The sequence below is a fragment of the Sinocyclocheilus rhinocerous genome, unplaced genomic scaffold, assembly GCF_001515625.1.
Source record: "Sinocyclocheilus rhinocerous isolate Xijiao unplaced genomic scaffold, SAMN03320098_v1.1 scaffold1802, whole genome shotgun sequence".
In the NCBI taxonomy this organism is placed as follows: domain Eukaryota; kingdom Metazoa; phylum Chordata; class Actinopteri; order Cypriniformes; family Cyprinidae; genus Sinocyclocheilus; species Sinocyclocheilus rhinocerous.
In genome coordinates, this window is record NW_015654351.1 from 491,064 (window position 1) to 512,492 (window position 21,429).

At 36.9% G+C, this 21,429-nt stretch overlaps 1 protein-coding gene across 1 annotated transcript in view; it reads left to right on the forward strand.

Moving 5' to 3' along the window:
* Nucleotides 1-21,429, forward strand: part of cwc22 (CWC22 spliceosome associated protein homolog) — a 52,369-nt gene that overhangs the window by 13,712 nt on the left and 17,228 nt on the right. Inside the window, exons 3-12 of the mRNA XM_016523633.1 lie at nt 1,961-2,181; nt 3,212-3,264; nt 3,356-3,442; nt 3,561-3,821; nt 5,564-5,692; nt 7,492-7,508; nt 7,611-7,673; nt 9,783-9,887; nt 11,270-11,354; nt 16,884-16,944. Of these exons, the coding sequence (XP_016379119.1) occupies nt 1,961-2,181; nt 3,212-3,264; nt 3,356-3,442; nt 3,561-3,821; nt 5,564-5,692; nt 7,492-7,508; nt 7,611-7,673; nt 9,783-9,887; nt 11,270-11,354; nt 16,884-16,944 (1,082 nt within the window). The remainder of the gene's footprint in view (nt 1-1,960; nt 2,182-3,211; nt 3,265-3,355; nt 3,443-3,560; nt 3,822-5,563; nt 5,693-7,491; nt 7,509-7,610; nt 7,674-9,782; nt 9,888-11,269; nt 11,355-16,883; nt 16,945-21,429) is intronic.

Here is a 21,429-nt window from a genome sequence, read left to right on the forward strand (position 1 = left end):
CGATACTGAACGATATGAAACATTATATCGTTGATACATTTTTTAGCTATATCGCCCAGCCCTAGTATTTCACAATATCACTGTTTTTGCTGTATAATTGATCAAATAAATGCAGTCTTGGTGAACATAAGAGGCTTCTTTCAATTACTTAAAATATGTCTGACCATAAAGTAGGGCTGGACGATATGGCCAAAATTGATATCACGATATATTTCTTAATTTCGGTCGATACGATATAATTCCGATATCGATATGAACACTATTTATCTGAAATAGTTGCTGGAGATGGGCTTATTTAAAATGAAAACTCATGCTCTGCTAGCAGGAGGCGCTTTTAGAGTGATAGAACTAGCGGTTTCTCCAGTAATGGCTGTAATCAAAGCAGCTCCGCTCATGAACGCTTCTTTATCAGATCAAATGAAAATGCCATCGAAACTTTTCTGAAGACAGTCAATTCCCTTCAGAGATACATTCATATAAAACACCCACGACGTGTTTTGATTTTGAAACGTGCAGTGCTCATGTTTATTCAACGAAGTCAAACGGCACAAATAAATCAATGTATGGGAAACTGGTAATGTATGTATATCGAACGGAAATGTGTTTAAAAATCATATCACCGTTATTGAAAAAAATTATATCGCGGTACATATTGATATTGAATTATTGTCCAGCCCTACCATAAAGTTTTAAATGTTTTTTTTTCTTTACTTTACTTTATTTATTTATTTATTTTATTATTTCATTAATGTATTTGTTTCTATGGTATTCTAATTTAAATGTTTTGTTTCCATCCATATTTATACACAGTTGTAGCATTATAATGTAACATTATATTAATAATTATAATGATGATTATATTTTGTTTTTATTGAATTTTTTTTCAAGGAATATTCCACGTATGTGGCACCATGAGGCAGAGAAAAAAAATCTCTAGACTTTAAAATATTTAATCATTATAAGAGAGATTTAGGTTTTTAGTCTTTGATTTGATTCATGCACATCACTTACCTTCATTCTTATATTTTTACTTGCATACCATGTCGAGATACCTGCAGAGAGTGCCGACTGGTTTAAGTTGCTTGCCAAAGCCAATTTTTTAGTCTCGTTTGGTGTGTGGCAAGTGTTCATTTTAAGCCCTGGCTGTGTTCGTTCCTCGAAGTCTTTCTAAAATGTCAGGATCACTGTTGAAGCTCGACATTAAGAGTGAGCTGCCACAGAGAAATGAGACCAGCTTGTCTTGGAGTCACTTCACATTGCGACTGCAGCCATTATATATTTCAAGATCATTTAACAAGAATCATCCTTTCATGCATTTTTAAAGCGCTGCGCTGTTGTGTGCGTGTTGTGATAAGTCATTATCGTAAATGCCTTCAAAGAAAGAGTGAAAACTGCATTGATAAAGGCTTTAGTGTTTTTGTTCTCTTTATTTGGTGACTGTGTTTGAAGTGACAAAAGGATCCACAGGAAAACAGCAGGTGTTGAGTCGCAGGCCCAGTCGCAAGCTTGGCAGAATGATCTGCTCTTTATGATTATTTCATGGGCTTTTATGCTCCCCGGCATTGATTCAACACTCAGTTATTGAGCTTTGGCTTCTGTTGTAGTGAATGTCACTTCAGGTTTGCAAGAATCATGCACTGAATCATTCTCCCAGAAGCGATTTAACTTAAATAGAAATGTAAATCAGGATTTAACTCCAAGCCTGGGTGGTATGATTGCATGTGTACCATGCAACTGTAACTGAATACTTGAAATACTCCGTATGCTTTTGAAAAAATAAATAAAATTTGGTTGACTGCTAGTACTGACAGTCCAGTGTTTGTATTCAAGAATTGTGTTCTTTATCGTGCTTTTAAGAGAAGGTAGTCTCGTTTTCTGTCAACATCATCTTTGTTCGTTCATCACTATGTTTTTGAATGATGGCAACTGTCTGAAAACCAAGTCTTAATGTTTTATTCAGATGGCCAGCGTAACCCTGAAGCAGGTAGACCTGAGGGTTCAGCTCAACCTGAGGACGCTGGCTCCAGAAATGGGAGTCCACGAGCGGGCAGCCCTGTGGTGAGCGCATCGTCCAGGGCCCGGCACAATCAAGGGTCCAGCGGCTCAGACAGTGACAGCAGTGAAGACGACAGTGATGACGGTGTTATGCACAGGATGAAGAGCAGTGTCACACATATCAAGGTGAGTTACATTCATACAGCATTTTTATAATGTTAAAGGGGGGATAGTTCCGATTGTAGATTCGGGATGTGCTGGTTATTTTAGGGGTATTTATAATTAAACAGTGATTGATAATTTATAATTTAATTGGTTAAGCAATTAATCGATATTAGCATAAATGTAACAATGTGAGTGGCTTCCAAAAACACTGCCTGTACAACAGGGTTGTTATTATTAACTAAAACAAAAACTAAAAACTAGTTGTTTTTTCTTTAGATAAAGCTAAATAAAACATAAATATTAGATAAGAAGCTTACATTAAAAAACTCCCTTGGCAACTAACTGAAGTATGTTTGAATTGTAGGACTAAAATTACTAAAACGAAATCGTTAAAATTAAAAAACTAAAGACGTTAAAATTAGAATAATAACTATAAAAATAAAAACTCATTCAAAATATAGGCTAAATACTATAAGAATACTAAAATAACACTACTGTATATTCATCTGGAGCTAGTGTGTTGCATTTAAATTATTACTTAAATTCAAAGTCACAATTAATGTTAAAAAAAAAATACATTTTACATTTTTTACATTTTACAATGTGAAGTTTAGATGAAGAAAGGATGGAATTAAATGGCTTTTTGTGTATACTTGTTTAATTTGTATTTTTATGTACATTATAATACATATTACACATTAAGAGTAATTAACAGTAAATTAAACAAATTGGTACGAAACATAGCTGCATCTATTAAAAATCTATTTAATGAAGTTATTTACTTGTTTAAATTTAAATACCAAGTACTCAATCAGTTTAATTAAGTTTAATGTAATAATAATGTATTGACCATCAATTTAAAATTCCTAGTTTATATAAACCTTAAACACTGCCATCCAGTAAAATATTAGTGTGTGAATCAGATATGCCATTACAGTTTACTATTACTGTTGCCATGTATAGAGAAAGCACTATTAAAGTCATATAACCTATAAGTAGAGCTTGAATAATTGGTGCAACTACTATGCTTATGTAATTGTGTTTGTTTCAGCGTGCCTCTGACGATGAGAGCAAGAACAGACGAAGAAGCTCCTCACCTGACAGGTAAGTCTGTTATTAGTCTCAATAAAAAATTAAAAAATCAATGTAAAATTCAGAACTTTCTGTAAACTGGTGTCTTTTGTCTCCATTTTAGGGACGAAAAGAAGTCACAGTCAAGATCCCGCTCCAGATCCCGCTCTAGATCTCGTTCTCCTCAAGAACGTTACGGAAGGGGTCGTAGGTGAGGGAATGTGTGTTTATGTTCTCGACAAATATGCTGTGGCCTTTTTCGTCCTGATGTAATATATTGCACCTTTCAGTTCGAATGTTTTCTTTGTTCTCCGTCGTCCTCACATCAGGTCCAGGGAGCGTGAGCGAGATCGAGACCGCTATGACGACCGGGATCGTTATGAGCGGCGCTCCAGCAGAGAGAGGGATTGGGAACACAGGAGGAGGGGAAGGTCAGCATCCCCAGCCAAAAATGATAAACCTCCCACTGAGGAGCCTCCAGTGAAGAAGAGGAAAGAAGGGCTGGACCCCATCCTGACCCGCACCGGTGGGGCCTACATCCCACCGGCCAAACTGCGAATGATGCAGGCTCAGATCACTGATAAGAGCAGGTTGGTTTCACTTTGCTCAGCAGTACTACATTTTGTATTTATGTATTTTTTTTATAGGGTTAATGGTGTACTGTTGTTGTTTGATATAAAGTTTATTTACCTTAGGCTATGTATTTATGATATTGCACTTTGGAAATCCATCATTGGGTTTGGAGGATACAAGAAAAAAAGGGAATTAATAAGAAGTAGGGCAATATATTGAATATTGACAATATTTTTGTGATTATTTTAATGGTGATGTAAATAAAACATCTCTAATATGAATTTCAGTAATATAAATGCCACTAGAGTTGGTAAATTTGATTCAGTTCAAACCGTCCATTGCAATGAATGAATTCAAAACACTAAAGAGAAATGCAGTGATTTTTTTGCAAAATATTCTTTTGAATTGGCAGCCAGAGGTCTGCAGAAGGTGCAGAATCTAGGTGTAGAATTTATCATAAAATATTTTTTGTAAAAATAAATTATACACTATTGTTCAAATGTTTGGTACCAGTAAGATTATTGTTATAAATAAATTAATACTTTTATTCCAGAAGGACACAAAATGATTAAAAATGACAGTAAGGACATTTGTAATGCTACAAAAGTTAAAAAATTATATTTCAAATAAAACAACTTTCTATTCATTTAAAGAATCCTGAAAAAATGTATCATGGATTCCACAAAAATACAGCACAACTGTTATATTATGAGAAAGTATATTAAAATAGAAAATTGTATTTAAATTAATATTGTAATATCTTGTATTTTTGTTCAAATAAATAAAATAAATGCAAATATATATATATATATATATATATATAAATAAAATATTTTGAACAGTAGTGTACATAGGTAAAATGTTTGTGACTTTGTTATTTTGGTGTTTCCTGGCTTTGTGGAAAACAGTGTAGGAGATTATACCTACATATTTATTGGAAAATCTGACTTTATTTGTATCAGACTTTATCCGACTTTTATTTCTTCTAATCTAATTGTCTTCAAATTACTATTGTTTAATGATCAGCCATTTAAGCCATAAATAATATAAATACATAAATACTAAAATATTTATTGAAAACTGCCATAAAACTTAAATATAGAAAAATATTTTTTTGATTTATTGCCCAGCTCTAATAAGGAGTGATCATCAGATAAGTAAGGTGATCTTTGTTGATCCATCTTGAATCATATTGATTTTTAAGTATTTCAGACATTGTGATAAGAATAGATTGTGATTTATTGATGGTGGGAAACGCATCCACATGAATTCAATGAAGGGGTCGATTAAATTTCCTCATGCAGCAGAATGGAGGTCACCAGCCAGGAAATAAAGAGGTGTCCCTTAGGGATGTGAGATATCTATAGCAGAAGGAGTGGAGCGCTGGCCTGTACTTGAGGCCAGACACTGGAAGTTAGGTGATAGAGACAATACAGATCAGTCTCAAGGGCTAAGGGCAGGAAATTAGTTGGTGGGGAAAAATAGCAGTTCTCTAAGGAGCTGAGCACCACTTCAAAACTCCTTATCATCAGCATTTTCCAGGCTATTTCATGCTGAAGTACAGACTGAGAAGCAGATGTCGTTGAAGGTTTTGTCCTGCTATTACAGTTGTGCCAAATATGACCTTTAAAATGGTCTTATTACTGGGGCTAAAGACAAGTGTTTCAAGATCACTGCTGTGTTAACAGGCTGAAAGTGTCTCCTTCAACAGATTTGTGTAGTTGGTTTTTCATCCATTCTTTACTTTTTTATTCCACAGTTTGGAGTATCAGAGGATGAGCTGGGAAGCCCTGAAGAAGTCCATCAATGGTCTGATCAACAAAGTAAACGTTTCCAACATCGGCAACATTATTCAAGAGCTTCTGCAGGAGAATATTGTGAGGGGCAGGTAAAGACCACATCTCTTGTGTTTTACTCAGAATCAGAAAGAGCTTTATTGCCAGGTATGTTTACATATAGGAGAAATTTGTTTTGGTGACAGACAGCTGACTTACTGACTTTATGGCCATGTTCTAGTTGTTTTTTTACCTTTATTTCTATAGCGCTTTACGCAATAAAGACAGTAACTTCACAATATTATACAGAAAAGTAACGGAGTCAGTGATGCGAACTTCAATAATGAAAATCCGAATTCTGCTGTAAAGCAGCTTTAACAAGACAGTAATGTCATTATTCAGCTCCAATCAGTGCAGTGTTTCAGTTCAGTTGAATAACTGTGTATGTTCATCAATTATGAAACAAGTTCAGTTCAGCTTTAAGCAGATACCTTCTTTTGGCAAAATGCACCATCCCATAAAAGCAATATAACAAGTATAGAGGGAAAAGAAAAATCAATCCAGGATGCCGAATGCAGCAAGAGAAGTCTCAGTTATAGATATAATTTATTAAATACAGATCACATAAGTATCAAATAGTAATTCTATTACTACTAAAAATACTATTACTGACTTTTTTACATTATATTGTGTATAACTCATTATGTATTGAATGCTATTGATAAAAACAACTCGGTGTGGTTCAAAATGGATTATTTTACACAATACACTACATTTCAAGTGTTTTTGTTTTGTTTTTTATTTTAAATAATTCTCTTATGCTTACCAAGGCTGCATTTATTTGATCAACAATACAGTAAAAACTGTAATACCGTTAGGCATGGGCCGGTATGAGATTCTGACGGTATGATAACCAAGAAATAAAGGCTTGAAATATTTCACTCTGTGTAATGACTCTATATAATATATGGGTTTCACTTTCTGAAATGAGTGACAAAAAATATTGACCTTTTTCATGATATTCTAATTTTTTGAGATGTACCTGTAAATACCGTGAAAAGTTACTACAAATTAAAATAGCTTTTATCTATTGCAATATACTTCAAAATGTAATCTATTCCTATGGCGGCAAAGTGGAATAAAGCTCACTCCAGGCTTCAGTGTCACATGATCCTTCAGAAATCCACATGGCCCTGACAGAGACGTGGATCAAACCAGAGGACACTGCTACTCCTGCAACACTCTCCAATAATTTCTTATTTTCCTACACTCCCCGTCTGACTGGACGAGGTGGAGGTACTGGTCTGCTTATCTCTAATGATTGGGAATTTATTCCTTTACCTTCTCTGGGTATTAACAGCTCCTTTGAATCGCTTTCAGTCACTATTACCCACCCTTTTAAAATCCATTTTGTGGTTGTTTATCGACCTCCAGGACCACAAGGTAACTTGGATGAATTAGATGTGCTGCTCTCAACCTTTCCTGAGGATGGTACTCCCCTAGTTGTTTAAAACTGTTCCTGTTTTCATCATTGTTGCTGAAGGTGTTGAGTGAGTACGATTCAGTATCTCTCTCACCTAACCTGCCAGGCCTCAATTTCTCATGTTTAGCAGCTAATGACCTTGATACAATCATAATGGATGACTTCCTTCTCTCTAAAGCCACCCACGAGGGAACGCATGCTCTCAAACCAGAGGCTGCAGTCCTTGCTCTGCCTGTGTGTAATTGAGGGTTTTGCTCTCTCAGTTCTCATATTTAGCTACTGTCTGTACTGATGTTAGTGGATAAGCATCTTTTCTGAGGCTTCTGAGACAAAGTGCGCTAATTGAAAATCCATACAAGCGGCCCTTTGGGGAGCATGAACAGCCATTATCACATTAAGCTCTTTTTATGTTTTACGGCTAATACACAGCAAATTCTTCTTTATGGGTAATTGACTCTGATTACATCTCGTTGGCACTGACTTAATTGCTGCGAAACGTGTAATTGCAAACGAATGTCTGCTTTACATCAACAATATTCTTTTTGCAGATGTCTTCAAGTTGGATCCCAACTTCCTGGAGAACGAGGAGAAGTACAAAGCAATTAAACGGGGTGAGTTAATGACTCTTTTTCTGTACGCATTCTCCGTTCTTCTCATTACTGCCTATTAAAAGAGATGCCCTCTGATGCACCATCTCTGCTAGCGCATTTGAATTTTAATTGTGTACTAATTGTACAACGGACTGGAGACAGCCATATGGTACAGGAAGCTGAAATGGTGGTCCTTGATTGCGACAATTGGAGATGCTTGTTCTCTGATGCGGAGATGATTACTCAATTTACGGCTTGAGAAGCAAAGCTAATGGAATCGTTCAGCAGTGGAGAAAGTGACAGAACATAGTTGTGACCTAAGATGCCAACGGGAGACCTGGGCAAAGACGAGAGAGTGTTTGTGTTACGCTTGTCACTTTTTCCTAAAGTCAAATACAAATGAATCCCAAGTAGGGTGAAATTCTAATTGATAGAGACTTATATAGTTCTTTACGATAATGTAGCTCATCTGTCCCTCCACTTTTGCAGGCTCTCCACTACAAACATATATTAAAAGAAAAATATGGAAAATAAAATAGGGATGCACCGAATGTTCGGCAACCAAAATTATTTGGCTGAAAATAGCAAAAATAAGATAAGCGAAAAGACTGAATAAATTGTACTGAACAATGAAATGACGCGATCAAATAGCAGCCAGCGTAGAGTGAGAGGCGCGCACTCTTTATAATGCAGCACACACGTCAGCAGTGTGGAAGCATTTAAAACTGTCCGAGAAAGACGCAAAAATCATTGCAAGCACCGACATCGAGAGACTGTTTAGGACTGCATCGCATGTCTTCGATGAGAAGAGGAAGGGGTGATTGTTGCTGGTTACTGTATGATGATTGAAATCATGAAATGGCCTTAAACACGTGAAAGGGCTTTAAACAATTAGTAAATAAACTGCAGAACGTTATGTTTTCTAATACACGCGCGCATTGCATGTATTCTGACAGCGCTGCACGAACTCGCCGTGCTATTGTTAACCAGGGTTCAAAGTCCAAAGCGCAAGGAAAATCTGCGCAGAAACTGTTGCTCAGTCACATTTTTATGAATTTTTACAGGGCATGTGACAATTAACAAGACAATAATAATGATAATAATCATTACAACAGCGCTGTTAATGCATTTATTATAACATTCACACACAGTTTTCAAATTAGGATCTGTAATATTTTCTAATGTTTTAAAAGAAGTCTCTTCTGCTCACGTGCAAACTTTAGAGTTAAGAGTTATGCCGGTGAACGTCTTAATCTCAGTCAATTCACTATGCAGAAACTGAAAGTAAAAACAGAATGACTGAGTAATGACGGAGCTTTCGGCATCTGACGCCACATATTCTCTCAGAGACGACGAGAGACGAATCTACTTCAACATATGCTGATAACCGTATATAGCTAACGGTTTTAATTTAGTCCCTTAATATTTCTCTTGTGGCCCGTACATAGTGAAAAAAAAATAGAAGAAACGTATTTCGTGTTAAACAGGTTGTTTTTGAAAGTCGGTGCTTGAAATAGGCTAAAGCTTTTTATTTCATTGCTTTTTATATTTTTAATATTTTAAGTATAGGCTTATAATTAATTGTGTAATAGGCTAGACCTATTTTAAAAGACCTTTTTTTACAACATGGTAATTGAGTAAAAAGCCTAATCTTTTGTTATCCTCTCAGTATGTTAAATATGCGGTAATATTACGGGGCATTAATTATTGTAATTAATTTTACATTAATAATAAAAGTAACTTCATAATAATAATACGCCTAATAAAAATAAGAATGTAACAGGCCTACATTAATTGGAAATGCCAAATCCTCTTTATATTATAATATTGCCAATAATTGATGTTTTTGACAATATCTCTGGCTATCGTTGATACAAGATCATTGTCTTCCGATGCACCCCAGCAAGAGAAGGTTATCGCGGGGCCGTCCGCTACACCGCTGGGCAGACAGCAAGTTGCCTGTTACATCGTTTGGGCTGCCTTGTTGAGAGCAGTGGCACTGAGAACATTGTATTTCACACACTTTAAGCTCTTTTATTTTCCAAATGTGTGTGTGTGTAATTTAAACATTTTTTTAATTTAAAGTTTTATTTTAAAATTGAATTGATCTGTCTTGTTTTCATACCTCAGAAATTCTTGACGAAGGAAGCAGTGATTCTGGTGGTGACGCTGGTGGCAGTGGAGATGACGAAGATGATGATGATGATGAAGATAAAGACGAGGCAGCTGGAGAAGGTATTTAAAATATTTATCAAGTGTCACATGCTCTACCATATGCTTATAAAAAATAGGCACAATTGTATTAATATTCAGTGTTATGATGTGGCTTGGTGGCGCTATACTCCTTGTTCGCCTTGTTCTTATTCGAGTTCTTAAGCAAGTGCCAGTGTTTGGGGACAATGCTTTGCATTAGTTCCCCTAGATAATCCTGCTCATATGGTCTCTTGGGTCTTGAGCTGAGGAGAAACTGCATAAAACACTATGGCTGTCAGGAGACTACCTGTTCCAGACTGTAGCACATTGTGTTTCAGGCATTAAAAGGATCATAACTTTTTTCCCCTCTGAGGTCCAGTAACAATGTTTCTCGAACTTAAAACAGTTGTAATATAGTTTTAAGCCAGAAACATACTCTGCAGAAGTATGCAAATGCAGATGCTTGGGCAGTCCAACACAAGCATGTGGTCCTGTTGAACATTTGCGTTACTATGCTAGTAACAAACCTCAGTACGCAAATAGGTGATGGTTACTTTCTGATGTCTTGTTTATCTGCTATATATCTGTAGACATGCTCAGTACGATTGACTTCAAATTGTTGCTCTGTCAGTCAGTTTTTATTTTTTTTTCACTTTAATTTGTAAGTTATTTTGTTGTTTTTATAATTTTTGACTAATGTTGTCTATATAATATTTATTGATTTTTATTTATTAATTTTATTAATTTTATTACTTAAACTAAATGAAAATGAGAAATTTTGGCAGCTATATTAATTTTTTATTTTATATTTTGTTTCAGTCAACTTTTATTTCAAGTAACACATTTTTTTTATGCTTCTGGATTTATTTTTAGTTAACGTAACAACACTGAAATAAATAGTTATTTTTATATATACATTTGTTATTTATTTTAATTTATTGTTTTATGTATTAAAGTATTATAAAATTGTAGTATCATAAAAATATTTAAACATTTATAACTTTGAGATGTGTACTATTTCAGTTTAAATGTTTTTGTTTTTTGTCCAAAAGATCAAAGAAAATGGTTTTTTCATGATATGACTCCTTAGCGCCAAAAACATCATCGGCCACTGTACTGTTTTTAGATGTTCTTGAATTTATCACTTCTGCCGGATGTTGATTATAATGTGAAGGTTCAAGAGCTCCCTGTCATTGAGTGCAGACGGTGTGTGTCTCTCTGCTGTTCTTTAGTTCCGTTCCTGTGATCAGATGAGCTTAGCTGTGTTAATTGCTTCATCAAAGAAGGCTGTGAGCCTGTGAATTAAAATAACTCCGCAAAGAACAAGTGCTATTGACCTCTGGAGGGAGACATATCATATGGCACAAACTTCAGCCAGTCTCTGTCCTGTTTAACTGTACTGAGCTTTTCTTTTCTTTATTTAGAACAAGAGAAAGTCACCATCTTCGACCAGACAGAGGTGAACTTGGTTGCGTTCCGTCGAACGATTTACCTCGCCATCCAGTCAAGGTGAGTGTGTGCATCATGTGATCCAATGGTTCCATGTCGTCTTTCGTGCTTCCATCAGCAGAAAGGGAGCAGCTCTAAAAGCCACCAGAAATAGTCTGTGCAAAAGCTTATTTTGGCTGGAATTGAAAAACAACCTACTTTGGAGATCCCATGTGTAGAGATGAGGCTGTTTTTTCTTGTTTTTGAACCCAAGCTCCTGAAGCCCCTGAGGGCCACAGCACGCAGATTGAATTAATAACGTTTCAGATTAGTTGTTTTTAATTGAATTTCGCCGGCACGGTGCAGCAGAAGTGCCGTCACGGATCAGAAATCGCTGTGGTGAAGGACTTCAAAATTAGTTATCCTTTGATATCAAGAGGGTTTGAAAAATGTTTAAACAACAATTCTTGGGCTGATTGATGAGAGTAGGAGGAAGGCAGCACGAGTCTATTTCCCTCGGCATCACAGAACCATTTCTCAGTATGGCTGTCCTGGCTGTCCTCCTCATGGAGTTTTACAGCTTTTTAATGATATTTAATGCATATTGATATTTGGGCTGTTGGAGCATATGTTCATGAGAGGTTTTTTTTTAAACTCCAACATTTAATTTTAGGTTATTTAGGAATTTCTTTTGAATGTTTTTAAGGATAGTCAACATTCTAGTTGTAGGTTCTGTAACTGATTTTTATTTATTTATTTTACCCATTTGATTCAGTCAGATGGGTTCATATATTTTTTTTCTATCGCCTTTTTGTCTACTAGGTCGCTTTAAATGGTGTTTATTAATGATTTTTTAAAAATATGCCTATTTTTTTTTTTCTCCAGTTTTAGTTTGAGTTAAGAACATCAAGTTAAAGGGATAGTTCACCCCAAAATGAAAATTCTGTCATTAATTACTCGCCTTCATGTTGTTTCACACCCGCAAGACCTTTGTTCATCTTCAGAACACAAATTAAAGGGATACTCCACCCCAAAATGAAAATTTCGTCATTAATCACTTACCCCCATGTCGTTCCAAAACCGTAAAAGCTTTGTTCGTCTTCGGAACACAATTTAAGATATTTTGAATGAAAACCGGGAGGCTTGTGACTGTCCCATAGACTGCCAAGTAAAATACACTGTCAAGGTCCAGAAAAGTATGAAAAACATCGTCAGAATAGTCCATCTGCCATCAGTGGTTCAACCGTAACGTTATGAAGCGACGAGAATACTTTTTGTACACAAAGAAAACAAAATTTACGACTTTATTCAACAATTCCTCTCCTCTGTGTCTCGCCACATCACCGTAGCGCCATTTTGTAGAATATCCGTTGAACGCAAACAGAGTACGCTCTTCTGTGTCAGCCGCACTGCGCGGATGCGCTGTTTTCTTTCAAATCAAAGCGTAAATACACGCAGAAAACGTATCCTTGTGGCGCGGCTGACACAGTATAGCGTACGCAGTTTGCGTTCAGCTCATATTCTACAAAATGGCGCTACGGTGATGTGGAGAGACAGAGGAGAGGAATTGTTGGCGCATTCCCTTCACAAACAAAAGTAATCCACTGCGTCTTCAGTGGCTCAGATGTTGGGAGTAAATGACGACTGCTATGTTCATTATTACATACAACAACAAAACACCTCAATCACTTACTACGCTTAGGAGCCATTCTTGTCTACGTCCCTGCTCCGGCATCGAAACAACGGCGGACTGTTTACAGCTCACTCAGGGCGGGTCTAAGGTAAAACACCAGTGTCAATCAACAATCATGGGAGCGGCCTTCGTCCGTGTGATGTCACACAGACAAGAAGCTGAGAACGGCCTGATTTGAAAAGGGATATTATTTTTAGGGATTAAATAAAAACCACTGGGTGGATTTTTATCATTATAGGGTAGATGTGTACACACACTGCCAACACACATTTATGTTCAAACAACATGTAAAAGTGAATTTAGCATTATAGCTTATATAATGTGTATTAATTTTCTTTTACTAAAACATTGGAATAATTAACAGAAACAATGTTTAACAATTAACACACAGAGTCTTATGAACAATTTACATTGTACATTAAGTATGATGCAAAAAAAATGTTGAATCAGAGAGTGCAGTTCATTCACATGGACCGTTTCAGCTGATTCATGTAAATGAACTGAACGTACAAACTTTACATATGAGTGCCATTTTTGCTACTGAAGTTTAAATCAGAGGTGCTACAACATCTGACTTCACACTCTCATAATGATGAGACTTGAGACCGGGGGAACGTTTGCAAAATTGCTTAATGAGCCTTAAGGAAACTTAATGGTTAAATAAAAAGTGCTTTAAAATAATCACAATGTGACTTAATTTTGTATCACCTGCAAAACTACTGTGAATCTAGCATGAATATTCATACATTCCTAGCAGGCACAGAGTCACACTCCACACTGTGTGTGTGTGTGTGTGTATGTGGACTCACAGGCTTCCTCACAGCTTCCCTTTTCCACTTCTATTGACCTGAAGCTTTAAAAAAGCCTCTATTGCGGAGAATGTTTGAAAGCACTATACTTCTAAGCACCTCGGGGCTGCCGAGCACTCGCAAGTTAAAGATGCAGCAGAGGCTAATTCTGTATCTACAACTTAGAGCAGTGAGAAGCAGGCTTTGGATGTGTACTAGCTTCATTTAACCTGCTTTTCTTTAAGTGCATGAACACTGTATTAGATCACAGCTATACGAAACACGTCTAACATGACACACAGCTTCATACATTCATCTGCTGTGTGACAAGCTTTTAAATATTTCACCAGCTGGTAGTCAACTGACTTCCTTAATGTCTTTAAACTTGCCCGCTGGCAGCTGGATTCACCTCTTAAAACTAACCTGGTCTCTCGCAGCGCTCTACTGCAGCTCAGCGAGGGGTCGCCCGGTGTTGCGGTCTCTCTGTTAACTGGCCTGAGTGCAGAAAGAGGGCAGAGCTAAAAGAGAGAGGCACTACAAAGGTTCTCACTCTGCCTTTCTACAAACTGCCTTTGAGGCCGGGATTAAACTGATTTGGCCCACAAATCGCCCGCCTGGAGGCAAGGTTGGTGTATGGACAGGAAAAAGTATGACCCAGTAGGAAATTAGATTAGCCCCAGTTATTTTTCTGTTGAAATCAAGAGCATTGGTTTTGTGGTGCAACCCTGTGATTCCCATTGTGGGCTTTTCTTTCTTTTTATATAGAGGAGAAAGAAAATGATGGGAAGAGAGTGGAAAACAGTGTCTGTAAGTTGGGAAATGTTGAAGACGTTGTGTTTAAAAAATTTGGGGTCAGTAAGATTTTTTTGTTTTTGAAAAAAAGTGACCATTTATTTGATCAGAAGTAAAAATAGTAATATTGTGAAATATTATTGTAATTTAAAACAACAGTTTTTAATTTTAATATATTTTAAAATGCCATTATTCCTGTGATGCCTTCAGTGTCACATGATACTTCAGAAATAATTCTAATATGCTGATTTGCTGCTGAAGAAATATTTATTATAATGTTGAAAACAGTTGTGCTTTTGACTTTTTTTTTGGAAGCAGTGTTATTTTTTGTTTCTGGATTTTTTTTATAGAAAGTTCAAAACAGCAGCATTGTTTTAAAATAGAATTCTTATGTAACATTACAAATTTCTTTTTTCTCACTTTCAATCAATTTAATAAAATTTTTTGAATAAAAATCTTACTGACCTGAAACTTTTGAACAAACATGACCAGGAATGTTTATTAAAATGGTAAATGGGGTGTTTTTAAGTAATAGTTGAACATTTCTCAACATCATCTTTTATGTTCCACAGAAGAAAGTCATACAGTGACAGTTAAGACAGTGAAGTTTGATGTAGTGGTGCACAGTATACAGTGCTGTACTGCTGTGTGTTGATGTGGATAGGGACTGGGTTGACTGACAGTCATATGAAGTTGTCCTTGTGGCTAACTGTGCACCATGGGACCTGTAGTGTCAAGTCTAGCCATCATGTCCCTCTCTTTTTATCTGCCCCTGCCCTTTGAAGTGGTCATGGCACAGCATTCAAACATTAAAGAAGTAGAGCAGAGTGAACTTTATTTAGAACAGAGATTCAAGTTTGGTCAGACTTAAGCAGGTTTCCACTCCGTAAACTAAAGCATTAATCTGAGTTTGTTTCTCAGGCTGTGTTGGTTTGTGTGCAGGAGAGATTAGTATCTGTGGGCATTACATGACTGTGTTTGTCAGCAGTTTGTGAAACTATCTGATAGATGCAGAATTCTGGCAGAAATGTCTGAAAGAGATGCGAGACTAATGACCACTGCTTTAGTTTGCTTTGCACTGGTAAAGAGTAGAAAGACTTGTCTAACCAAACCCTATTTAATTTAAATGCCAGTATTAAGTTAAACATATTAGCACCTACATGCATTTTCTATTTTATTTTGGAGACCTCTTTCTTGATCATCTTGACTGATTCATACATCAAACATTTAACTTATTTCTTGAGTCAGGTTGACTGATTCATACATCATAACCACTTTTGTATTTTATTTCATTAATTGTTTATTTTATTATTTTGAAAACATGTTTTGAGTCATATTGACTGATTCATACATCAAACCTTTTATTTTATTATTTATTATTTTTATTTAATTTGTTAGAGACCTCTTTCTAGTTATCTTGACTGTTTCATTATACAGAAATGGTCATAAGAGTTATTTGTGTGTGATTCTCATTACCCTGCTGAACACAATAGAAAGATGTTTTCTATTTATTGTCTTCGTTCGCATTCAATTTAGACTGCAGATTCACAGCTCAGCTATAATATAATGTCTTCATCCATACTGCTACAGATTCAATAGCTTTACACTAAACATTGGCTCAAAATGTTTCCCATTAGGCTTTGAAGCGAGAGCATCTTGGTCTGACCTTAAATGAAGCACTGAAGAGCCAATACAATCCCTGGACAGTCAAAAGGGTCAGCCTGCTTAAGATAGAAAGCCTCATTTCTCCGTAGAGTGGACATATTTTGTAATATCTTTTGGGTATTAGGACTATATTATTATTCTGATCATGCACTTCACCTTGTTAACCTTCAACAGATGATGCCCTCTGGTGCTGTGATAGTTTTGCTTAATTTGGATGCAGTCTGGTTCATATTTCAGCCCTCTACGTAAATACAGGTGCGTTGCACATCCATTCTGATTAACTGAAAAACAGCACAGATCGCTTTGCAGAGAGTGAAACTCTGAAGCGCTCAGTCAGAGAGTGTTCTGTGAGTGAAAATATATCTGTGCTACACTTATACTTAACCTCCAACTCACACACTGGCGAGTAAAATCTGAGAATTTATTAGCAATTGGCTAATATTAGACATCATTTAGTCGCCCAGAGTAAGATTTAGTCGCATATGCGAGTGATTTACTCGCAATGTAGAGGGTTGTATTTAATACATATTGCTTTTGATTTATTATGTGCTGCAGTTGCATGTAATATATTAAAATTGTGTGCACATCATGGGATCTGGTTAAACTCAATGAGTTATATTTCATTAGCACATGAGATGCAGAAAGTGACGTTTTCATGTTTTATTTTGACAGCTTGGACTTCGAAGAATGCGCCCACAAGTTGATAAAAATGGATTTCCCCGACAGCCAGACGGTACGTAAATAAACGCTGCTGTTCTCTCTAAAATCCTGCAGATCTGCATTGCTTTCCGTGTCCCGGAAGCTTTTAACTTCATCTAAATATTTGTTTTCAGTCTCAGAGGTAATTTGTGCTTTTGTGGTCACTTGGGAAGCATTTGTAATCTTAATATCCTTGTTTTGCAGTTTCACAGTGGGGGAAAATGGCTGTTTTGGCTAATGGCAACTGGGTGTTCCCTCCTGTTTAACTGATCAAATGTCTTTCTCCAGAAATGGCCCGTTTGTGATTGTCACCCTGCTGATTCACAAATGCGAATTCAGTGCCAGCAGCTCATCAGTTTGATGGAAATTCCTGTATTTGTCAGCACCTGAGCTGTGCTTCGCAAATCAGAACAAATACATAAATATTAAGCTATACATATCAGATGTCATCGAATAGCTGATATAAGTATTGAGATAGATGTTGTTCTTACCTATATCGCTCAGTCCTTCTCTGAACACATTGGTTTTCTTGGCTCTCAGCCTGTTAATCAGTCCGTTTGACCTTTTAAGAGAGATGTGGATGATAACTGGATTCGATCCCCTGGGTCTCTTCTGCCTTCTTATTCCAAATATGGACTGCCTTGTTTAGCTTGTGCCGTACAGATAAATCTGTATGTTTTCCCCGGAGCATATATGTAATGTCAACAAAATGCACGGTAGGGATCATCATGTTTTTTGACCCTTTTAAAATGACTTCCGCTAAGTCGAACTGTATCAAATAAGATGGGATTGTAAAAATGTCCTGAAATAGAATAGAGCCCCCTCACCCTCACCAGCGCATCTGCTGCTTTTGGCCATTTGAGAAAAGAGCCAGTGAGGTGCACAAGATGGAAACATTGTGTTTGCAGGCCTGAGGGAGATTGCGTAACAGGGGTAAGCATCCTACAAATGTCTTCTTTATCGCGTCGCTCCAGCCCTCTGCACAGGCTCAGGAGCGGGAGCAGGTCAGGAGGGGGAGAGACATCTACTCACTCCCCAGCATACAAACATGTCAGCTGTGCTGCGGGTGACATCACTACAGCCCACTATCACCTCCAAATAAATATGCCATGTCTTTGCAATAAGGATTTTTTTTCTGTTGGTGCCAGTAGTTCAAATTTGCACTTCTCTTGCCAATATTTTAACTCGACATCAAAAATGCCAAATTTACTTTTGTGTCAGATTTTATTTTTTTTTCCTCACATTTTTATGCTTGTTTGGAAAAATCAGAATTTTCATATATTTATTCAATTTAATTATATACCGTAATGTGTGTGTGTGTGTGTGTGTGTGTGTGACTGCTTTATTGAGCTGATAATGCAGCTCATAAGTGATTTAAACCATGAAATAAATACATGTGTAAATGATTACCTCTTTGCAAAGAAGTGCTCATGTTTGCCAGTTTGTTAGCAGTGGGATGTACTCAGATCTGTCTCTGAAGCCAGAACTGGCAGAACATTGCTCATGTCCAGACCTACCACTGTCCTCTGCGTCATCAGATACACACACACACACACACACCTGAGCCTCACTCAAACCCCCCAGTGTCTGTGCAACATGAGGAAACACGTCGACTACTCTGGTTTCCTTAACATCACCGTTTGATAAATAAGTTATTATTGGAACTAGACATCTGAAACCGGGAATCTGAAAGTTTGGCTGGGGTTTCGTTCGGCCAATTAAGTGTACACTTTTACAGGCATCTCAATGGCATTAACATGTAACGTAACTTAAAACTAATACATTTTTGCCTGATTTGATTTGTTAGCCTGATTTCTTTTTAGTCGTATGATTGATGTACTATGGCACATTTATCTTTAAAGGTTGTTCCCTTTAATGAGAAGCAACGAATGCAGTCTCTTGTTTAGAGCTCGTTTTAACATCACGGCATGCGCTGTGTTTCTTTCACACATATGGGTTCACGTCCTTGGAACCCACTGTGTTTTGTCCCTCCTGAGTTGTCGCTCCAGAATAAATCGTCCTTGAGTGTTTAGTGATGGCTGTTTCTGCACAGTGATCTGGCTTTGCTCCTAAATTGCAGGGTTCTCACAGTCATGGAAAACCTGAAAATATAAGGGAATTGAAAATGGTCCATCTGAATGATTACTTAGTGATTCAGTCTGAATTTGAATGGTTTCTGATTGTTGATGTTACTTATTCCCTTATCTGTATTTATTTATTCATTCATTTTCATGAAATTCATTAGTCAAAAAGTGTGGGAACCCTGTAAAACACACAATTTGCCTAACATTCATAGTTGTAATTTCAAGTTAAACATTTATGGTGAGGGTTTGTCATTAATAAGATAAGGAACTTTTATATTTTAGGAAAGTCCCACTGGATGAGGTCATTCACATTCACATGTTTTAAAGATGTCTATAAAAAGGTGGAATGTAGCTTTAAATTCCGTACAGCTGCTACCGATTGGCAGGTGTCTTCGTTAGGGTGGAGCTTGTTTATAGTCTGCAAGAAGCCCACCACATGTTTGGTTTCCAGTTTAACTTTCCACACAAGATGTTGACCAGAGCTTTACAGAGCTGAAGATCTACTGAACTCCCATCATTCCCAAGGTTCTACATGTCCTTGCCCCTTATGTGTTTAACTATTTTATTCTATTTTAATATGTTTTAAATTGTAGTTTATCCCTGTGATGCAAAGCTGAATTTTCGGCAACCATTACTCTAGTCTTCAGTGTCACATGATCCTTCAGAAATCATTCTAATATTCTGAATTGGTGCTCAAACTTTTTTTTTTAAAATCATTATCTATGTTGAAAACAGTATAAAACCTTGGAACATTTCTTTGATGAATACAAAATTCAAAAGAACAGCATTTATTTGAAATTAAAATTGTAACATTGTTAAAGTCTTTACTGTCACTTTTGATTAATTTAATGTAAATGTGAACAGTAGTTCAACAATAGGTCAGTCCCTAACTTCTAGTGGAAGAAAAAACGTGGGATGTGAAAACTAGGAAGCCTCATTTTCATTCGGCACATTAAATATTCTGTGTGCACTGAGGTCCATGAAGCTGAGATGATTCACTCTTATTCAGCCTTCAGTTTAAAGAGATCATTTCATACTTCACCCTCAGAAAAGTGAAGGCCAAACCTTGGCGTCTGAAAATATAAATGGTTTAACTTGCTGTGTTGTTTACATTGAAATGTCGAGGGCAGAATGTATTTAAAACATCACAGCCAGTCTCATCATTTCCATGTCGCCTCATCAAAGATTCCCCTTCAGAGGAGGATTGTAAAATGTTTCATTGTGCACACTTTTGACAAGGTTCGAGTGAAAATTAGCAAAGGCAACGACAATTGATACTAAGCAGCTGCTGTCTGGCAGTGAAGTTGATGGCGCGATTATTAGTCTTGTGAGCAATAAACACATCAGAAGTGCAGAATGAATCATGGGACTTCACAGATGGCCTGTTCATTATTCAGCCACATTTCTGCCTCCGCCAGCCTCAGCCACATGGAGTACAAACGTATGGATTGAGTGCATCAGACTGAATCACAACTACATTCAGTTAGCGGAGAGATGATTCAGCTGCATGAGACGCTAATCGAATAATGATTCATTTCACAAAGAGCTTCTGCTGCCATTGTGTTTGTTACTGAGTGAGAATGCATTAAGTGCAGAGAGGGATATGAATGACCGTTCAGCATTTTGTTTATTTGGTGTGTCTTCTAGTTTTTATGACTAGATTTTCTCTGTGGTCTGTTTTCATTTAGGATAATTACCTCAAATTATTTTGTTTTGTTTTTTTCTTTAATTGGAACAATACGGAGTCAGAAGAAACTGGATGTTGTAGTTGGATGACAGGATATTGCTATGTGTTTGCTGGGGCGTTGTAGGCGGTTACTTGCTTGCCTGAGTTTTCTTGAAGTTTCTGTGATATTACATTACACATTTTTTCTATTATTGTCTGTCCATTGAAAATACTAAGATTAGTCACTTAAAGTGATAGCCCACCTCAACTTCAAGCTGCACAATTGCTGAGGGACAAGTTACATGTGAGTATAAGTTACATGTGAGTATATTTTGCAATGCATCCCTAATATAGGGAAGCTCCGATCAATCGGCCGGAAATCGGTATCGGCCGATAATCATATTTTATGACTCGATCGGTATTCACCAACTTGGCCGATCTCAGGAACCGATCGCAATTTAATGACGTCAACGCGTGTCGACATACATGATGCATGAGTACATAAATGATTTGGCACCGCAGTCATGTCGTCGCTGGTGTGGAAATGCTATGACGTTTTGAGAAACAATGAAAAATTCGCTGTTTGTCGTGTATGTTTTGCATGGTTCATCTACACAGCAGATTCAGTGAAGTTAGAGCTGATCTGCGCCTCACTGCACGCGTCTGCGGCGCGTTACGGCTCCACGGCCACCGGAGCTGATCGTGGCCACTCTAGTCAGTGCTTGTGTTTATCAGCCAGCCGCGGCACGTTTCTGAAGCGCCTCTCCGC